Source organism: Hoplias malabaricus, chromosome 16 (genome assembly GCF_029633855.1).
Source record: "Hoplias malabaricus isolate fHopMal1 chromosome 16, fHopMal1.hap1, whole genome shotgun sequence".
Classification (NCBI taxonomy): Eukaryota; Metazoa; Chordata; class Actinopteri; order Characiformes; family Erythrinidae; genus Hoplias; species Hoplias malabaricus.
Genome location: NC_089815.1, coordinates 7,285,205 through 7,306,010, shown reverse-complemented (window position 1 = coordinate 7,306,010; position 20,806 = coordinate 7,285,205). Strand labels below are relative to the sequence as shown.

Sequence of the window (20,806 nt, the reverse complement as noted above, 5' to 3'; positions counted from 1 at the left end):
AACATAGAGTGAAATACTGGCGTAGAGACAGCTTGATAAATGGATTGTTTGGGCAGACTTGATTTAAGTTATTGAGTGCGTTGGAAAAATACAAGTACTAGGATTGTGGGTGATACTTCCAGTATGATCATGCAAATCAGAGCCAGATTCTAACTCTGACTCTTTCATTACATGCAGAATTATGCAGGCGAGTGTCCAAAGTTCACCTTCAACAAATCACACTGGCACACTACAAAACAATCACCTAACCCACATTTAAATATCAAAGAGGGACTGAACGGATTGTATGAGCACATCAAAGCAGATGTGGACCGTCTGTGGAAATTCTGGCTTTACTTTTCTGGAGAATACATTTTCTCCATGATCTGGAAACAAGATCTCTTTGAATTTTGTAGTGAACAGCCTCCAAAAAGCTTGGAAGTGACAGCACAGGGTTTAGGTCATTTAGATGGTTTCATGTCAATGGCATATGATGACATTTCTCTTACTGATCATGGAGAGCTATGTTCTGGGTAATATTTGGTTTATTTTTGTTTTTTGCACTCCTGTTCCTGAAACACTTAATAATGATGTGTTAATTTAAATACTCTGGAGATGTACTAATTAATAAATCAAACAATGAATAATAGAATCATAGAAAAGGACCGGCTGAAAATAAACAACAACAAGCGTAAAATACAGACAAAACACAACAGACACAAAGGAATCAATGTACAAGATTGGATAAATAAGGACTATTGCATTTGCAAAGAGATTAATAAAGGTTACTAAACACTAATAGAAATTGAGACCCATTAGCAGAAAGTGGTACTGATGGAGACTTGAAATTCTGTAGCATTAGGAGCAGCAGCAGTGTTAAGGTCAAAGCTTGAGCTGGGTTCTGTTCAGCTGATTTGCAGCCATGGCTTCTGAGCAGAGACGTGTCAGCTCATGTGGCATGTGGTGTTAGATGTACTCCCACAAGAGACAGACAAGCTAAAGCTAACTCAGACTGCATTCCAGCACCCAGATGCCTGACATAACTCAGCATCAGACACACCCTCTTCAAATTCATTGGCCACAATTCAGAGTAACAAGTGTCAATCATAGGATACACTTTCCTGTTGGTATCTTATTCTAACCTTTAGCATGTGTGTTATTATGATCCACTGCGGATGTGCCTATGCTGTGACTGATAACAGGTTTAAAAGAGAGGGGTCACAGTTGCTTTAATAAGCCTGTGGTGGAATGTGCAAAACATTTACACCTACGCAGTACTGCCTTCTTTGCAACATACAAACATAAGCACAACCAGAAAATATATTTGCAGATAAAAATTTAGATACTAGATATTTGTTTGCATTGTTTATATTCAGTAACTCATTTAAAATCTCTTTTCTCTCTGCAGCATTAGAACTTGTTTTAAAAAAAGAAAAAAGAGAGAGAATTTCCTTTTAAGCCACCATAGACATTTAACTGGTTTACCACAACCATGATCACTGGATCAAAACTGAAACTCTAGGAACCAGCTTTATTATGCCGTTATGTCATAGCATTTTTAACACCGTCATACGTCTGCCTAGAAGTCTAAATTCAAACGTGTTAATAATCAAGACGACCACAGAGTTCGCATTCCTGGATTCAGGGATGGTAACATACCTATTAGATCCATCTGCAAGGGCAGTCCTTATGGATTAATAAAATGGCCCATGTATATGCTGTCCTCACAGTTTGCTTTTTGAGCTGAGGCTGCATTGTGCAGGCTTAAATACCATGACTTCACCATCTGACAGAATGGAAATGATCATTGCGGGTAGACAGCAGTAGCCCACAGGACACCAGTAAAACACACATGCGCACACACACATTCCCACACTTACACAGAGGAATGACCATCAAAGTCAGAGCTGGCTAGGAAACAGAGAGTGGCCTTGATAACCCCTGCTTTATAAAGGGAACAAACGGCAGTGGGATCGCTTTCAAAGCTCTGATTAAATGTCCATAAAATCTTTTCATCCCATTAGTCTTTAAAACAAGCCGATGTGGTCAGAGATCAAACTCACTGACATATGAATTATTTTAAGAATGGATTCATTCATTCATTGTCTGTAACCACTTATCCAGTTCAGGGTCGCGGTGGGTCTAGAGCCTACTCGCAATCACTGGGCACAAAGCAGGAACATACCCTGGAGGTGGCGCTAGTCCTTAGCAGGGTGACACACACTCACACCTATGAACACTTCACCTACTAACGCCAATCCATCTACTAACTGTGTTTTTGGACCGTGGGAGGAAACAAAGCACCCGCAGGAAACCCACGCGGACACAGGGAGAACACATCAAACTCCTCACCGACAGTCACCCAGAGTGGGACTTGAACCCACAACCTCCAGGTTCCTAGAGCTGTTTGACTGAGACACTCCCTGCAGCGCCACCATGCCGCCCATTTCTCAGAACAGTTTCATTAAAAATGATAAATATACAGTAAAGTGTAAATGTCAGAGGTCACCCTCCATTTAATTTCCAATCAAAACAACCACTGAGTACAAACTAATTGATTTTCATGAGATGTTTCTCGAGACTAAAAAGCACATTGATTTGAAGTCAACAAAGAAAAGGTCAATGAGTTTTCAAAGAGAAAATTTATTTTTTAAACTGTTTAAAAAAATCAAAATATGTACGTAAATGGGACTCCAAACAACCATGCAAGACCTGATAGACGAAACTGTACCATCGGATAAACAGTGTACCAAATGTAATAAACTTCTAAGATTGAACTTTGTGGGTCTAGAAGTATTTCCCTGCAGATTATTTTGTAAAGGGTGTTATGAAATACATTTATGGAAGCAGTTCTACTTACTGTTAAATATCCCATCATCTACGTTTCATGGTTATTGGTCTTTCTGTGAAATGGCAGGCTAAAAGTACATCATACTGTGCAGTATATTATATTTTTAAAGCACAGACTATCAGTTTTCTCCACAAGGTAAGTATTCCAAGAATGTGGAATATGTACCTGTTGCAGAGCCAAGTCAAAAACTTAAAAAAAAGAGCAGCTCACACCTACTAGCCCTCCGCCTGTACGTTTGAAAGTAACAGAGCAGTTCTTTATGGAAGGTAGAGCCAATATAACCTCTAAAGCATTTAAGTTTAAAACTGTTTAAATTAATTATGCTTGCACAAACAATTTTATTTGGTAGTCTTGAGATATTAAAAGCATATGATTCCAAAATAATTTACAAGTTCTGCTTTCACTCTTGGCACACAGAGGACACACCTCATGGAATTAATGAGGCCACACTCCACTCAAACTGACACTCCACGCCCCATATGAGCACCACAAGCCATGAGCTTTTTTTACAGCAGAGGCCAATGGCACAAAATCTAACCCTGTCTGGAAGAAAAACAGAGTGGGTGGATACTGAGGTCTGCTGTTGTTGCTGGAGAAAACTTCCGACTATCAGCCTAAACAAAAGGAAGCTGATGTCACAGGGGAACAAGAGAGAAAGAGAAAGATTTAGAGAGACGTGTGTTTGTGTGTGTGCGTGAGAGAGAGAGAGAGAGGGAGAGAGAGAGAGAGAGAGAGAGAGAGAGAGAGAGAGAGAGAGAGAGAGAGAGAGAGAGAGGAGGGAGTTACACGTAACCTGCTTAATTGCTGAGAGCTATGAAGAAAACCAGGAAGGAACCCCCCCACCACCACCCCCCGATAAGAAATGCTAATGCCTGAGAGCAGACCTGCAAGGCGCTAAAAAACATTGTTTCCCTGAATCCCTCTGGACACAGCCCTGTCCTGCTCACTCTGTTCCAAGTATCTCATGAACTCAAAGAACTGGACACATTTCTCCAAACTTGTGCCAAATCAAAGAGTAGTCAAAGGAGCAAAAGTCATGTCATCTGGCCATGGCCCGGCTAATATCATCTGTCTTGCAGGAAGAAAAATCATTAATTCACACAGAAGCAAAAAGGTGCGGATGGGAAGCAGCTGTGTGTCGTCTGAGAGCCTGTCTGACCTTCTCAGTCTGTGGAGCACAAACTCTCCTCTAAGAGGCCTGATTTAGACCAGGACACTTAAGAGGGAAAACACTGTCCATTTTTTTCAAGTCGGACGAAGTACTATTGGGAGGTCCAAAAGAGCAATTTGTAGAAAATAAATGGGCAAATGGGCAATAACAGCAAAAGCGTTATGTTCTGCAAATGGTTTCTATGAAACACCACAGGGGATGGTACTTTCAAAACGATCTTTATTGTAGTGCTTGTGTGAAAAAGACTTATGAGGCCTACATGATCTCATGACATATTAATATCTAGGTCTGTCACAGTTATTACATAATAGTCTGCTTGTTGACACACTTTAGCTTTCACAGTCGTTACACTGTGACAAATAGAATGTGAATAGGACATGTTTTAACAGTCGAGTGGATGCAAATAACAATAAGAAAAAAATATGTTCTCACTTCTTACTGGCCATATTACACCTTCTAAGGGTCACCGGTGTATGGTGTTTTTCAGTTTTTTTATTAAAGCCTTTAGAGGGCAGCAATGAGTGATATTTGTTTATTTGGACTTGGATCTGGCCACTGGAGATGTTCCAGTTGTTAGAGTAAATTTAACTTGTTAGTCAGCATTATTTTTAAGCCAGTCAGGCATTACATAAAATTTAATTGGGATGAGGTTCTTAATAATATCAATATGGCCTTAAATGCCAGTACTACCTCCTGACAATACATCATAAAGGTTACAATGAACCATTGAAGAGAGGATGTCAGCTGTAGTGTCAGTGTTGTAGGGTAGGGCAGGAGATCAAATTAAAACCACTTGCAGGTACACACCTTTTATTTCCCTGCTGCTGGGCAGAACAACTGAGCCAGAAGAATAGGTAATGACATGCTCCGATTAGACAGGTCTCATGTTCCAGAAGAAGAAATCACATGATCCTGAAGATGTTTTTAGCAGTCTTGATGTCTTCTGCTCATCATAACATTACAAGCACTGGGGAAAGATCAGATTCATTATTACAACTTCTTTTTGATGAAATGAACAGACTGAGACTGACTATTAGACAGGGTTTCTGTAGTGAAGAGGAGGATTTATTCCATGTTTGACCCATTCCTGTACAGTTCAGGCAGGTGATTCAATCTGCATGCAGAACCCCTGACCCTCAACTTCCTCTTCCGGACCCTTTTGCCAAGCTGACTGACAGGAAACATAGACTCACTTCCAGAAACGAAATCTTAGGAAATACTCCAGCTGCGGAAAATAAAAATATTTTAAACCCATCTAAAACATTCAAACACTTCTAAACATAATTATGCCCTGCATTTAACTGCTTTTTCCTCAACTGACTTCCTACCCCCAAAATTGTGTCGAATTTATGTTATTGTGTTGGGTAATTGTGAGATACACAGAGCTTCAATTCTAGAATAACTGCTTTAATGTCTGCCAGAATTCTGAGCTTGATAAAGCTGGCTGGAGAATGCCATGGGTTTGTTTTCTCCACAGCCTTGTGTTTAAAGCAAAGTATGGTTAAACCACTAATTACAGGCTGGGACACTGGTACTCAACTGTTTTTTCAATCAGAGACTGAAAACGCTATCAGAGTTGCATCAGAACCACTGAATTCACAAAGAAAAGTAAATCGGACTTTTTAAAGATGTGTCTAGGTTTTAATGATCTGTGAAATTTAATTAAAGGTAATGAGTTCTATTTGGAAACAATATTCCATTCTCACAGGACCTTTCCAGGAAAGTAAATGCCAAAGGTCTGCTTTTAGCCTGTCATTATTTCCCCCATTCATCTAAGAATTGCAAACTGACTTCACTAAAGTATGTATTTTGACGGCATTTTTGTGAGGAACCCAAATAAGGAGCGATATGTTCATCGTCATTATTCACAAGCACTGGTTCTGAATCAGACTGAATCAAAGGGTAAGACCATGAAAGTAAACCTAAACCTTGCTTTATTGACATACAGGCTATATGTAGGAACAGTTTTACTTCCTGCCAAATGTCATTCCCTATGATAATACAACAATGCTTGTATCAACATGGCATTGCTCCTGAACAGAAATTCCACTGTCAACAGAAACACATGGACTAAGGTTTGAAAAACGAGGACACTGGAGCACAGACTGTAAAGAATTATAAAGCAACAGACTGTAAACAGAAGTGTGAAGTCTTAAATACTTCTTCTGATTGATGCAATTCTAAACTACTAGAGGCCAACTGAACTTAGCAGAGAAAGAGAGAGAGGGAAAGGGAGGGAGAGAGAGAGAGAGAGAGAGAGAGAGAGGGAAAGGGAGAGAGAGAGAGAGAGGGAGAGAGAGAGAGAGAGGGCGAGAGAGAGAGAGAGAGAGAGAGAGAGAGAGAGAGAGAGAGAGAGAGAGAGAGAGAAATATCACAGGATGCTCTAGTCATTCCTCATGCAAGAAGTGGGTGGAAAGTGACACAGTTTGTGAGACTGATTCTGATTCAGATTTCTGAGCTGCGTGTTTGCCACAGCTGTTCAAATAATAATACTAATATCTAATTATTTCATATCCCATTCTGTTTTTCCAACATAATACTATTCAGATATTTGTTAACCTTCTGTGGACATTAGGTCTTAGATTGTTGACGTTGTGCTTGAATTTTCTGATATTTCATAAACAATTTTTTAGAATATTTACGATACCAGATTTAGACTTTTCTATGCTGCAAATGGCCCAATAATACATGCACATATGTCTAAACAAGAGAAGAAAAACATGAAAAAAGTGAGACTTCAACAAAGCAAATTCCACGTGTAATGTCTGTTTAAAAGTCCAAAGGGTAAACTATGGTGTTATTCAGTTTCCTCTGTTCCCTGGGTAACATTTACAGCAGTGTGATTCAGTCTCTTAACAGAACCAAATCAAAGCTGTAAAAATGATTTTTGTGGCAAATATTTCAATGTACTTCAAGTAGCAACAAAGAAAGTTAACTAGTTTTACGCAACACAAATAAATTCTTTAAGTAAACTACTGTTGTAGTCTGGGTAGGATACTTATTTAAATTGAATAAAAGAAAGTTGTTGCTTTTTAACACACGAAATAGTTACGTATGGCTATCAGGTAGATATTATTACAATGTACCTGATGAGCAGTCTCCACGAAGAATGTACTTCTTATGTATGGCTTTATAAGTGGACTGGGTTCAGAGGCTGTAAGCTTGTATCTCCTTTTTTCAGCGTTAGTCCATCATTCATCTTTCACTCTGCTATTTCACAACACCTAAATACACCTGTAGCACAGCTACCACTTATGACTGCAGCGCTGAAGGAATTTTAAATTGTGCAACTCTGGGTTATATTTCAGAGTGTGAGGAGGAGGTGAACCCCCCTTTGGATTATGATAGCTATATGAGCCCCTGGTAAACAGAAAAAAAATTGAAAGCAAACGAAGATGAAATTTATGTAATAGGTTTACAAAGACTACAAAGTTTACACTAATCCTATGAAAGAGGAAACAGTATCAATTCGCCTATAAAGTTCTCCCTGAGGAAATGTTCGTTCACTGTACATAGAGAGTTGAAAACTAATGAATATTATACAAGAAGCGTAACTTCATACTTGTTTTCTATATGTTTGTGTGGCTTGTACCGCAAAAATGGTGAATAGGTTTCATAAATATCAACAATGAATGCTTGTGGAAGTATTCTCGTGTACTTACCGGTCAGGTTGTTTCTCATTTGACTATATGAATTTTTAAACGTCTTTTCAGTTACAGTAAGTCAGCAGCTACCAACTCCAGAGAACTTCCACTGTAAGGAAAGTGTATCATATCGGATGTATAATGAGGAATAAAACACATAACTGAATGAGTTTTACTCACTGTGTACAACCCGGAGTGCTGAAAGTAGTAAAACACACTTCAAACCGCCGCCTGTTACAGAGTGCGAGCCTCGAGCCAACGAGGCTCTTCGTTTTCTGAAGGAACCGCAGCGCGCGCGCTTGTAGTCTGCCTCACTCTTTAAAACCGAGATGAACTTCGAGACTCTTCATGGAACCGACTCTTTCCGTTATAAGGAATCGAAACTATGATTCAATTAGTTTTATATTTCACGTGTCTGCTTTAGTGTAGGCTATAAGGTGTGTCAACAGAGAGATAATGTTTTGTAAATTGAGGTTTTTATTCACGGCATATTTTTTGTTACAAGAATTTTAAACTGTAACGTCTTTACGGGTTTTGTCGTTGCTGCTCGACAAGTTCATTAAAAACAACCGATTCCTCGGCAACTCGCTCAGGACTTAGACATTCATCTTGAGATAATATGTTCACCTGGAATCTGTAGCTAAGTGCTTCAAGAGAAATGTTTATCTTCCACTGGGTTCATGAGAAGTTATTTCTGTTCTACTGGTTAAATCTGGATTATAATTACTCAATAATATGAGTACAACAGTAACAGTCGTGGTTGATATGGGTAACTCAGAATGACCAGAAAACGCACCTTTGTGGGGCCCACATGAGCTGAAAACCTTATTTTAACCCATCTTAGCCCCAACACTGACCCTAGAAGGCATTCATATGTGGGGCCAACATTTAACATGAGGACAAAACTTGCTTGTACCCAGGTCGAGAGCTCATATGTGCCCCACACTGGCCTGTTGGCTGGATAAAGTAAACTAAACAATTTTGCTTAAAAAACTACTGAATTCACATTGAATTTCTCGAGGATCAAATGAAGTTCAGTTGATATATCATAAATAAAGTGAGACTACAATTTTAACTTGACCACACTTAAGTAAGCAAGTCATAGATCAAATATTAAAATATTATGTTTTGCGAATAATAACAGAATTTATAATAATTCCAAATCATAAAATATACATCAGCCACAAACCGATTCAAGGTGGCTTTCAGTGACTTCTCAGAGCTTACTTTGGTAAGTATGCATGTATAAAGAGCGCCATCTTGTGCTTTTCAGGCCTTAAATAGTACATAGCGTTGTTTATTATATGAGGTCTATTAAAATAGCTCACTACTTCATAAGCAGTGCTCTAAATAGTTCTTAAAATAACTGCTCAAACAAACAAACACTGAATAACTTGGCTAGCCATTTGTTTTTTCAGCCACATATAAACCTGTACAGCCAAACTTGTGCACCGAGTGGAATAGGGAGCAATATGAGACTTAGTCAATTACTTTAGAAGTGGATTTGCCCCAAAACATATACTAATATGCTATCTGTATACTGAGTGTTCCAGGTAAACTCTTGTTGCTGATGCACTGTTTTGACATACATTTGATAGGACCAGACTGTATCAATAGCTAAAGCATTTAAAGTAGTGTGTCCTGTATTTTGTATTTACCTCTCTTCCACAGGAGCCACTGATTTGGTAATGGAAGTCCTATGTGAGGCTAAACCTGTAAGGCTGTTTTTCTGCAGCCACATGGTGGAGACAGAGTTATAAACATAGTGCTAAAGTAGGTTACAGTGGGGCAGAAGGCCTCCTGCTGACCTGTGTTTACAGCAGTGCATTCAACTTTAATCCCTCCATCTCTGAACCTAAATTATAGAACTGTACACGAGGAAAGAGTGAAACGCGATTAAAACAAAATGGCTGGCGAGATTCAGGTAAATGCATTTAACCTGTTTCTGTCATGATGATGAAACGATACAAGTGCATAAGTGTTTCCCACTACTGACTCTGGACATCCAGTTTTTCCCTTTTCCCTTTTCACACACACATACACACACACCACTATATTTATACAGTGGCCTGTTTCACTGTGATATATACACAGCACATTCACCAGTGTCATTTGAAAACTATTAAAAATTTTAAATTGTCAACACCCTCAGTGTTAATTTAACACTAATAATGTGGATTTAACACTGATAAATTTGCTGTGTACATTAGGTGACACAAAGTTCAAAATCCCTTAGTCATTCTTCAACATGGGAAAGACAACTCAGAATTAAAATAAAGGAAATGTGTATTGACTTTTATAAGTCAGAGAATGACTATACCAGTAAAGCTTCTTGCCCCTAAATTGCCATAATATACAGGTAATGAGTAAAATTGTAACAAAATTCACAAAAAGATGCAAAAAATCTGAAATGACCTTTGATTAAGAATTACAGACATAAGAGTTTGGTAAATGGTATCCAGATAATAATGGGGACTGTGTTCTATTGTCACATCAAAAGATTTTAGCCTGCTGGCAACAAACACCTAAGGTGTGTTTGTCATAAAAAGAAAGGTGACTGCACTGACAGAACATTCATTGTCTGTAGTCGCTTATCCAGCTCAGGCTCTGGAGCTTACACCAAATCACTGGGTGCAAGGTGACACCCTGGAGGGGGCGCTAGTCCTTCGCAGGGAGATACCCTTTTAAATAGTCAATCCATCTATTGGACCATGGGTAGAAACCAGAGCACCTGGAGGAAACCCACGCGGGCACGGGGCAAACACAGATCAATTAAAGCTTAGATTTTATTTATTTTAAAGTAAGTGTAAGATTAAATTAAAGGTGAAATTCTTTGACTTATTTCACCAGTGATGTCAATAACACACACACATACACATAAAAGGTATGGTAGAGGTACATTATTGTCACTAAAATTTCAAACAGTGGCTTTAAAATCCAGTTATGTTTTCTAAAGGTACATTAGATTTCTACAGAAGAACAGGTGAAAATTTGTAAGCTTAATTTACAGAATTGGGGAAATGGGACACACACACACACACTTTTTAAGCTGTTCAGTTTGACTGAGAGATTACTACAAATTAAATGAATTGATAAAACTTTAACAAACACAAATAACATACAAATGTTTCTAATAAAACAAACGGGAAAATGAAGCTGAACTAAACCACAAACACACTCCTTTCTGCTCATATACAAGCACCATTTCTGTTTATTTATTTTCCGTTAAAAATGAGGCTTCATCTTGTATGTTTTCCTCCCTTCAACATCTCATATTCAGCAACTAAATATCAACCGAATATGAACATCTCATAACGCTGGCCTATACAGACGGATGACACGCACACGCGCGCGCGCACCTAAGTGCGTGCGTGCGTGCGTGTGCGCGCGCAGACCCTCCTCCGCCTCGTGCTCAGATTTCTGCGGTGCGCTCGTGGCTCAGAGCCCGCGGTCACAGCTCGGTTCATCACAGCAGCGCGAGGATGGAGATGACGAAGGCGAAGACGATGGGTGTGCTCGAGCTGAGCGTGTGCTTGGTGATCGCAGGCGCGATGGCTGCTTCAAACGCTGTGCACGCGGAGGTGAACGGCACGACAGAGGCACTGGGAGACATGTTCAAAGAGGTGGAGGAGCTGATGGAGGACACACAGCACAAGTTGGAGGATACGGTGAATCAGGTAAACATCGTAATACACTTGTTTAATGTGCATTTTATTGTGGTGCATTTACTTGCATTGCTTTGGTTGCACTAATTGCATCTCATGTGTTGAATTCTTCAGAGGTGACACAATAATGCACTTGCCCCTTCTGCCGATACTGATATCTTATATCTTATATCTATATCTGTATCAAGAGTACAGTGTCGTTCCAGAATTCTGCACAAGGCCAAAAGTAAAAGGGAAATTAAAAAGGTGTTTGGAATTATTAACACTTGATGTCTGAACATTTTGGTTCAACCACATGAGCTTTAGTGATGTCACATGCCACTGATGGATGATTAGTTCTGGATTAAATATGCCACAGTCCATAGGTGGTGGAGATAAATCACTCTCAAAAGACTGAGCAGTTCAAATGCTCCACAGCCCAGTACTGGGGAATTTATAACCCTCTAACTGAAATCAAAATTTCTGGACATCACATGAAGATTTTATGACACAGCATAACTGCTCAGACTAAACAGTACTTTGATGTTATCAAATCAAATTACCATTAACATTTCATTAATCTAAAAGGTCCATTCTGAGTAAACTGAACCAACAACACATTCACAACAGAGAGACTTTCATTCAGAACATGGAATATAAATTGAGACTGTCCTGTCTCTCAGGCTGTTGTTGTTGTTTTTTTCTTTGTACCTCAGAATTATCTTATGAGAGTGGGTACATTCTGAGCAGATATACATTACACCCCCGAATCCAGAAGTGAATACGAACATATCAGAGAATATGTGGATTAAAATATTCATTGTTTTGCTGCCTGTGATCTGTGAGCAGTGGGTGATCATTGAGGGATGCTTTTTATTTTAACAGATGGACAATGAGAGTGCAAAATCTGGCCACAATGTCCAGAACCTCACCTCAGATTACAACAGTCTGAGCAGTTCTGAGACAGGGCTCGGAAATCAGTCTGTCCCTGCTGACAAGATCGATAAGGTACGTAGGCAAGAAGGTCATCTGGAAGGTTCTGGAATCGAGTGCTTCTATTCTTGCAGCCTTCTGTTGTCACAGCTGTAAAAAAGAAGCACCAAAGACCGTATAGATTTTAGGACCAAATTTGAAAATAGAAAATAAATGGGGGAACATGATAATAAATATCACACGAAAGATATTTTCTGAAACCAAAAGTTATTGTTATTTATTCCAACCTTTACTGTGGCAGCAGTGATATTATTGGTCATTCATTCATTAATTCATTATCTGTAAGCGCTTATCCAGTTCATGGTCGCGGTGGGTCCAGAGCCTACCTGGAATCATTGGGCGCAAGGCAGGAATACACCCTGGAGGGGGCGCCAGTCCTTCACAGGGCAACACACACACACACACACACACACACACACACACACACACACACACATTCACTCACACACTCACACCTACGGACACTTTTGAGTCGCCAATCCACCTTCCAACGTGTGTTTTTGGACTGTGGGAGGAAACCGGAGCCCCCGGAGGAAACCCATGCAGACACGGGGAGAACACACCAAACTCTTGACAGACAGTCACCCGGAGCGGGACTAGAACCCACAACCTCCAGGACCCTGGTTGTCAGTTTATATATCTGCACGGCCCATTAAAAATAGTAACTTTAAAGAAGAAGGAAAAAGAGAACCTTCCTAATTTTCAATGGAAGTCATTGTAAAAAGATTTTATTTTAGCTACGGAGCATTTCTGTTGGTCCATTCATTGTGAAATGTTCATATCATCAATTTCAATGTGTATGACAACTGGTGTTCAAATGGTGTAGTAAACTAAAAATGGACATTGACAATATCTATTGAATGTGTGCTTACAGACATCAGGGAATATGACTGAAGAGAGCCGCCGCTCCAGGACTATTATCCTGTCCAGTGTCAAGAAAAATGACACTGATCATGTGAGTAATCAAACCCAGGCACCTCTGCTGTTATAGCTTTGGACACATTCTGACCCCAAAACCTGAATAATGTCTGCAACTTCAAAGCAACCCTTGGAGATATTTTGGTCACTTGAAGCATGCTCCGTATTTTGTGTGTGGTCAGTGGGTGTCTTCCCAACAGATACTCAACATCTCCAGTTAAATGAATCTCTTTATTTATTCTCCTAATAAAAATAGGCTTTTATAACTGTTAATCTATTTTATCCATTTCCTCATTTACAACCCTTTATTGCACATCATAACTGTGATGGATGAATAAGTGAATTTGACCTTTGTGTCACCTCAATGTTATACTTCAATAAAACTATAAAACATAAAATATCAATGTGAATCTGCTTTAGTGCTTCAGTTTCCATTGCATAAAAGACAAATGTTACTTTAATGATACAATGTTAGGGTGAACAGATCTGAGATGGTGGGGGGCGACTACTGATGTGCAGACTGAACAATTAAATGTTTACTGAGAAAGTTATCGACCATTAACGGTAGTTCTACTGTCAGACCGTCCAATCAGAAGAGTTTAGGCTACTTCACCACACCCCCTTCTCACTCAAGCGAACCAATCGGAGTAGGAGAGGGCGCGACTAGTTTGTGAACGAAACGCTTCTCGAAGTTCTATGTAAGCTCTAGAAAAACAAAATCCCGGACGTTTGTGAAATTCCACCCGGACATTTTTTTAAGTCTAAAAAAGAGGACATGTCCGGGTAAAAGAGGACGTCTGGTCACTCTATACAAGGTATTATTTTATACATGAAAGTTTGTTTCAACGAAACGTCAAAGGCATGAGGAACCCATTTCACAACTAAATATTTTAGTGGCAATGTAGGCACTGGTATTTCATTTGCTTTGACACGGATCAGTGCTAATGTTTGAATGTAACTGAATCCAGAAAGTTGAGACTGAACTTTGCAGTGCTGCTTGCATACATTCATTTCCTAAAGAGTGGCTTCTCTCATACAGACCTTAACATCCTTCTTTAAAGCACTTCACTTCCTGTCTGACTGATGGGAGCCGGTCAATAGTCTGGCTTCTCTGAGCAGAATCTGAGAGGGGGTATAGCCGCTGATAAAGCAGGATACAGCTTAGATAACACAGCAGTCATGTTGCTGATCCACCCAGCAAAAAAAGGACTTACGTCCACTTCAGTCTGGATCCTTACTGATGAGCAGAGGGAATTATGAAAATAAGAGTCTTTAAAGGTGATAGGATCATTTGTAGTGTGCAAATGCCAGAGACCGCCCTTATTGTATATCATTCATTCATTCATACATACATTCATACATTTATCCAGCTCGGGAACCATTGGGTGCAAAGCGGGAACACACCCTGGAGGGGGCGCCAGTCCTTCGCAGGGCAACACACGCTCACATTCATTCACAATGTGGTATTGTCACAGAGAATTATTGGATAGAAATACTCCATATTTTATTTCAGATCTTAAGCAAGAATATAGCTTGATTTTCTCTTCATTTCTCTAATTTCACGCTATGTTTGGGCGCTACTCTTTCACATATTTTCTTTGTCTATTTTCCTTGCGTCTTTTCCTTCCATTCTACCATTGACTTGATACTTTTCAAGTGGAAATTAAATTGAGTGTATTGCACAGTACTGTATGCATTTATGCCAGAATAAACGTGCTAGGCATTATATCATAAATATAGTCAACTATTATCCAAAGTAACACACATTTATTGTACTCCATTTAAGATGAAAACTTAAATTTAAACCAGTCCATCATCCAAAGGAAAAGGAGAGGAATCCTCCTGAACTCTTTTTTCTCTCTGGAATATTGATGTGGTCAAATGGCAGCAGGAGGGTAATGTAATGTTTACTTATGCATTTGGGGATAAAGCACTTTTTGTTCTGCATTCAGTGAACAGCCCAGAAAGTCTGGGTCACCTCTCTGAAAGATAAATACTGCACAGATCGTGTATCAGCATCACATTCTCTTTGAACTTTCAGCAAACTGGTCTGTGCTGCATGCCACTGCTGTTCAGTATAATGTGGTTGTGCGATACATGCTCCTAAAATTTCTGCATTACGAAACACAGACATTGGAACTGACGTACCATTCATGGTCAAATATAATAGCTTTCCCGCAGAAGATGCTGCAGCAGACGTTATGCTTTCCATTGCACCGGCTCTTTAGATTGACCATGCTTTGACCACGTCAAATACTGGTTGGTTACAAAATCACAACAAACATTACTTCACAGAATTTAGCAGCTGCCAGAGGCTTCTATCAAAGTGAGTTTTACATTCGTGGTTATTGTGTTGTTTTATAATTACAGGAAGATGCATGCCAGTTATCTTCTGTGGAAAACGATATGGACATGGCACACAGAGCTTAGGTTAAGAAATGCTGGAGTAATCCTTTACTATTTTACAGTGGTTTGAGTTTTGGACAAAGTAAGGTTTGAATAAGCAGGTCTGTACGTGTTGGGATAAAGTATTTCTTATGCTAATTCTTTATTCTCCGTCTGCTCACCTCACCACCCCCTCAGGAATGCATCATTGATGAGGACTGTGAGAAGGGCAGATACTGCCTCTATGAGTCACATCAATCCAGATGTCTCGTCTGCAAGGGGGTGAACTCGGTAGGAGCTTAACAATACATTTATAATACAACTGCACCAAAGCACAACACTCTAACTATAACTAATTACATCATTACACGTTCAAGATGGCAATTATAGCAAATATGAACTATTGCATGGATGGCCTCTCATGTTCTATACTTTAGTTCAAAGCTCAGTTGTGGCTCTTAGGAGAAAGGCTATTGTTGAACTTTTGGGTTGCGTGCATGTGTGTGATTCTATAACATATGCCTGATGAAACAGAACACGGCTAGGTAGGGCTGGATGACTGTATGGATCCTCAGTGATCGGGAATTGTTTAGCAATAATGAACTGTGCTGGTTGGTGGCACGGTGGCGCAGCAGGTAGTGTCGCAGTCTCACAGCTCCAGGGACCTGGAGGTTGTGGGTTCGATTCCCGCTCCGGGTGACTGTCTGTGAGGAGTTGGTGTGTTCTCCCCGTGTCCGCGTGGGTTTCCTCCGGGTGCTCCAGTTTCCTCCCACAGTCCAAAAACACACGTTGGTAGGTGGATTGGCGACTCAAAAGTGTCTGTAGGTCTGTGTTGCCCTGTGAAGGACCCTCCAGGGTGTATTCCTGCCTTGCACCCAATGATTCCAGGTAGGCTGTGGACCCACCGCGCCCCTGAACTGGACAAGCGGTTACAGATAATGAATGAATGAACTGTGCTGGTTTACACAATATAAAGATGCAGTATGTCAGGAGATACTGGACTCTATAGTCCACCTGTAGGATTCATAAAACTGTGAATCATTGTATTTCACCTTATATTTCTACCACCCAAACCTGGATATCTTGAAAATGCTTAAAAATAAGAACCTGCATATTTTAAAGCCCTCAGCAATCGACTCTCAGGCAGCCTGATGCAAGCGAGCCTGCATTGCAACTGCATTGCAGTATAGCCACAAGTTCATCTGGAACCTGATATGAGGTGGGTTTTATTTCCTCCTTTAGGCTACACATCAAAAGTGCACTGCTGGCTAAATTACAGCCACCGCCTAGGCTCATCTCCCCTTATAAAGGAAAAACAGAGAGCAGCACAGGGAACGACTGTGAAGACCATAAGCTGGAATACTGATGCACACTTGGCAGCAAGGCCAAGTCACATTCAGAAGCATACATTGGCCTGTGCCCAAATACAAATGTGTGGGGCTTGTCAGAAAGCCTCAGCTTAGTTCAGCCCACTCAGGATTATTCTGAGATCCAGCACGGCTGAATTATTTCACACTGCGGTCTAAAAAAAACAAAACACGGTATGGCCAAAGGTTTGTGAACACTTGCTCTTCCAGTGTTTCTTCTGAAATAAATGGGGTCAGAAAATGACTTGTCCCTAACAGCGTCTACTCTTCTAAGAATATATTAGACCAGATGTTGGAAAATCTCTGTGAGGTTTTGATGTCATTCTGCCAGTAGGATAGTAGTGCAGGTAGGTACCGATGTTGGATGATGCTGATGTGCTGAAGTAACAAATAAGAACATGAGGAACAACATCAAATTCTGTATTTATCATTACATACAATTTATTCATTACTGCTGTCCAAACTGGGGTTTGTAAAGTAAATGGAATTACAACCTTGTGAATAACTTATGTCTCAGAATTGCACTAAGGATGAGGAGTGCTGTGAGGGTCAGCTGTGTGTGTGGGGTCAGTGCACCAAGGACACCACTAAAGGAGAAGCAGGCACCATCTGTGAATATCAGAGCGACTGCAGCAGTGATCTATGCTGTGCTTTCCACAAAGGTAAGAAAGAACAATTTCCTGGAAGAAATGACAGTAATTAAGGCACTCATAGCGCTCATAGCACCAAAGCTTTGCTTCAAATTTTATTACCATGATGCTTTCTTCCCAGCACTATTGCATTCTGTAATAGACAAGACATAACTGGATGAAAGCAGCTGTGTAGTTTGAAAAGTACTGAGAGTAAGATTTAACAAATCGTTCTGAACATGACCTTTGTGATACGGCTTTTAACTCTGATTTACCCGTGTTCTCCTCTCAGCTCTACTCTTTCCAGTCTGCATCTCCAAGCCAACAGAGCGGGAGCGCTGCCTTATATCAGCCAATCATTTGCTGGAGCTGTTATCATGGGATTTGGAAGGCGAAGGGCCAAGGGAGCACTGTCCCTGCGCTGGAGACCTACAGTGCCAACATCTGGGGTAAGACTCCTGTACAGGTTTGGACTTATTTTCCAGGGTTAAAATAATTAATCATTATTTGGTAATGCGTTAATTGTAATTAGTCGAGATATGCTCCATGGCTGCAGATTTAATGCCTTTGTAACCAGTTACCAACATTTTTACCAAAGGGATGCTGTTTTAATTGCTATTAGGATGCTGGGATGCACCACCCCCCAGTCCAATTTGACAGGCCTCTGTGGAAGCCACCCTACTAACTGTCTATGTCACTAACGTTATGAACAAACAGACAAGAGGGGTCTACTTCCTTTAGACCCCAAAAAGTCCAAAACCTGACAGGCAGTGCAGTATATAAACTGCTATGTTGATGTAGCCTGATGAAATAGGATACACCATAATGAGACCAGGCTTAGATAAGAATTAAGCCTGAAGTTAGCTGCCTTGTGAGCCTGGCCCCAGTGTTAGCCGTTAGCCATCACAATATAAACAAAAAAGACTGATAAAGTGAGGCATGCTTTTGAACCATGACACTCCTCTAAAGTTAATAAACGATTGCGTAGATGGAAAATGGGTCCAGCTCTGGCCACCAAACAATATTTTTCAGTATATAAACTATTTAACACACCTTTTCTTCTGCAACATTCCATCAGAGATTGTATGCACTTTAAATATTTTTGTGCTCTCTTCTTTAGCCGTGGCTCCTTTTGCTTGAAAGGCCAGAGCTCCAGCGAAGAAGACCTAACCGACACTCTGTACTCCGAGATCGACTACATCGTCTAAAGATGGATGCCGAACCTCATCATGCTGTGGAGTCAGTGCTTCAATAAGAGGGATAATAGTAATCCAGTTAATTTTGCGATCTGCACTGTACTTGAGTGCTTTATTGCCCTTAACATTTTAGGCTTTGAGGTGTGCACTCTTTAGGAAATCAATACACAAGCCTACTTCTGCCACCTTTAACTTAAAGCTGTCTCAGTTTGATTTTAAACCCTATTTACACTTGGTCATTTAATGTAAATACATGTTCAATTCCATAACAGAGTTAGAGATTATCCACATGAAAATGCAGGTGTCAGTGTACCCCATCTCACTTCTCTAAAGTGTGAATATATGCAGCACTCCAAGTCACGTTCAACAACTAAAACCTTATCCAATACAATAAATACCATGAATGTGTTGCTCAAACCAAATAAAACAGCTCTTAATACAAACAAAACCCTAAAAATACAACCATAGCCCTGCTGAATACAACCAAAACCATGACCAAAACAACTGTAATCTTCAGTATAACTAAAACCGTAATACAACTACAATCCTTCTTAAAACAACCATAACCCTGAGCACTACATCCCAAACCCTGACAAATACAACCCAAACCCTGCCAAATACACCCTCAGATAATGCAACTACAGTTCTGCTCAGTAAAACCAAATCCTTGTACATAACCACTACCCAATACAACCAAAATGCTGGAGTATAACCAAAGCCTCACCAAATACAACAAAACCTCTCCCATCCAATACTACCAAAGTCTTATCTAATGTGAGCAGAACCCTCCAATGAAATCAAATTCCCTCAAACAAAAGTCACATGAAATGACCAGGTGTAAACAGAGACCGATTTCCATGTTGTGCTTCATGCGGCAGGGCTCAGCTTATAACTCATGATCATGGCTAAAGCAGATCTAAGCACGGATGATACGTGTTAAACTCCATATAGTGCTCAAGGAGAACGGATCAATCTGTTTTAGACACTATTTACACTTGGTGTGTATATATAATGTGTGTATATATATTCTGTATGGATGAATGCTTGTTGGTACTAAAGGGGAATTCCATTTTTTGATTACCAAAATTGTTATAAATTGTTTTTTCTTTCTTTTTTTAAGTTTTAAAGTGAAATGCTCTGTTCTAGGGAATCTTACCAAGTGTAAAAATTGTTTGCTGCACTGTTAACGGCGAATATTATGTATGATCAAGTGTTTATTGACACCTGTTTGACCAGTACATGTGCTGAAGAAATATTCTCTACTCTTCTGGAAACAATTCTCCCGTAGATAAGAGAACACAGATGTGAGGACTTGATTGCATTTCTTCACCAATGTTTTCCAAAGTTATTAAATTTGAGCTCCATTATTCCAGAGAACACAGTTCCGCTGCCAAACGTTGTGGGGTTGATACCTTGGTGGGTATAGGTGGTTTCTCTACGATGAACCATCTCAAACAATGGATTATGTAGAAGTGATAAGAAAACAAGGACAGTGTTTTCATGCAAAGCACTGAACAGCACCCTCCGGGTACAGTTTTCAAACATGAATGAGTTACATGAGGTGCTTTGCATTTACAAAATCAGTGGAATTCCCTTTTAAGGAATCATTATAGTAATGATTACTATAGCATTGTATGTTTCTATTTAAGATCGTCACTCTAAAATGTAGAATAGTCCCAACGTGTTTCAAACTGTAAAATGAAACTTGGAAAAGTGAATAAACAGGGCTGGGAACAATCATGAGGCTGGGCACTTTGCACTGTGTAGAGTTTCTTTTATATTGCTGCTGTCGGAACAAAGAAACGAGAGGAAAAACCTCCATAGCTTTCAGTGGAAGTAACAAGATTCTAATCCAAATTAATTTTGGACAGTTTATCATAAAATTTGGAGACAGTTTTGAACTAGACCTGCAAGGAACGAGATACAAGGTTTTGTTTCAACAGCAACAATATAATGCTTTGTAGTACATTTAAAAATAAGACACAGGAATCATAAGATTTATAACGAGCGAGTGGCATGAATGAACAAG

The 20,806-nt window shown here is 39.9% G+C and overlaps 2 protein-coding genes across 3 annotated transcripts in view; one reads left to right on the top strand and one right to left on the bottom strand.

The window, feature by feature from the left end:
* mical2a (microtubule associated monooxygenase, calponin and LIM domain containing 2a) overlaps nt 1-7,895 on the bottom strand; it is a 41,288-nt gene extending 33,393 nt beyond the window's left edge. Inside the window, exons 1-2 of the mRNA XM_066647633.1 lie at nt 7,826-7,895; nt 4,809-5,226 (exon numbers count right to left, since the gene is read on the bottom strand). The gene's annotated coding sequence lies outside the window, so the exon portion shown is untranslated. The remainder of the gene's footprint in view (nt 1-4,808; nt 5,227-7,825) is intronic.
* Nucleotides 7,896-11,060: 3,165 nt separating this feature from the next.
* dkk3a (dickkopf WNT signaling pathway inhibitor 3a) lies at nt 11,061-20,476 on the top strand. 2 transcript variants are annotated; one of them, XM_066648053.1, is made up of 7 exons: nt 11,061-11,322; nt 12,175-12,297; nt 13,157-13,237; nt 15,784-15,876; nt 17,470-17,614; nt 17,874-18,030; nt 18,702-20,476. In XM_066648053.1, exons 1-7 carry the CDS (start codon nt 11,128-11,130, stop codon nt 18,787-18,789), a joined length of 882 nt encoding a protein of 293 aa, XP_066504150.1. In that variant the 5' UTR covers nt 11,061-11,127; the 3' UTR covers nt 18,790-20,476. The 2 variants fall into 2 exon arrangements, with proteins under 2 accessions (XP_066504150.1, XP_066504151.1); XM_066648054.1 differs by lacking the exon at nt 15,784-15,876.
* Nucleotides 20,477-20,806: the final 330 nt, after the last annotated feature.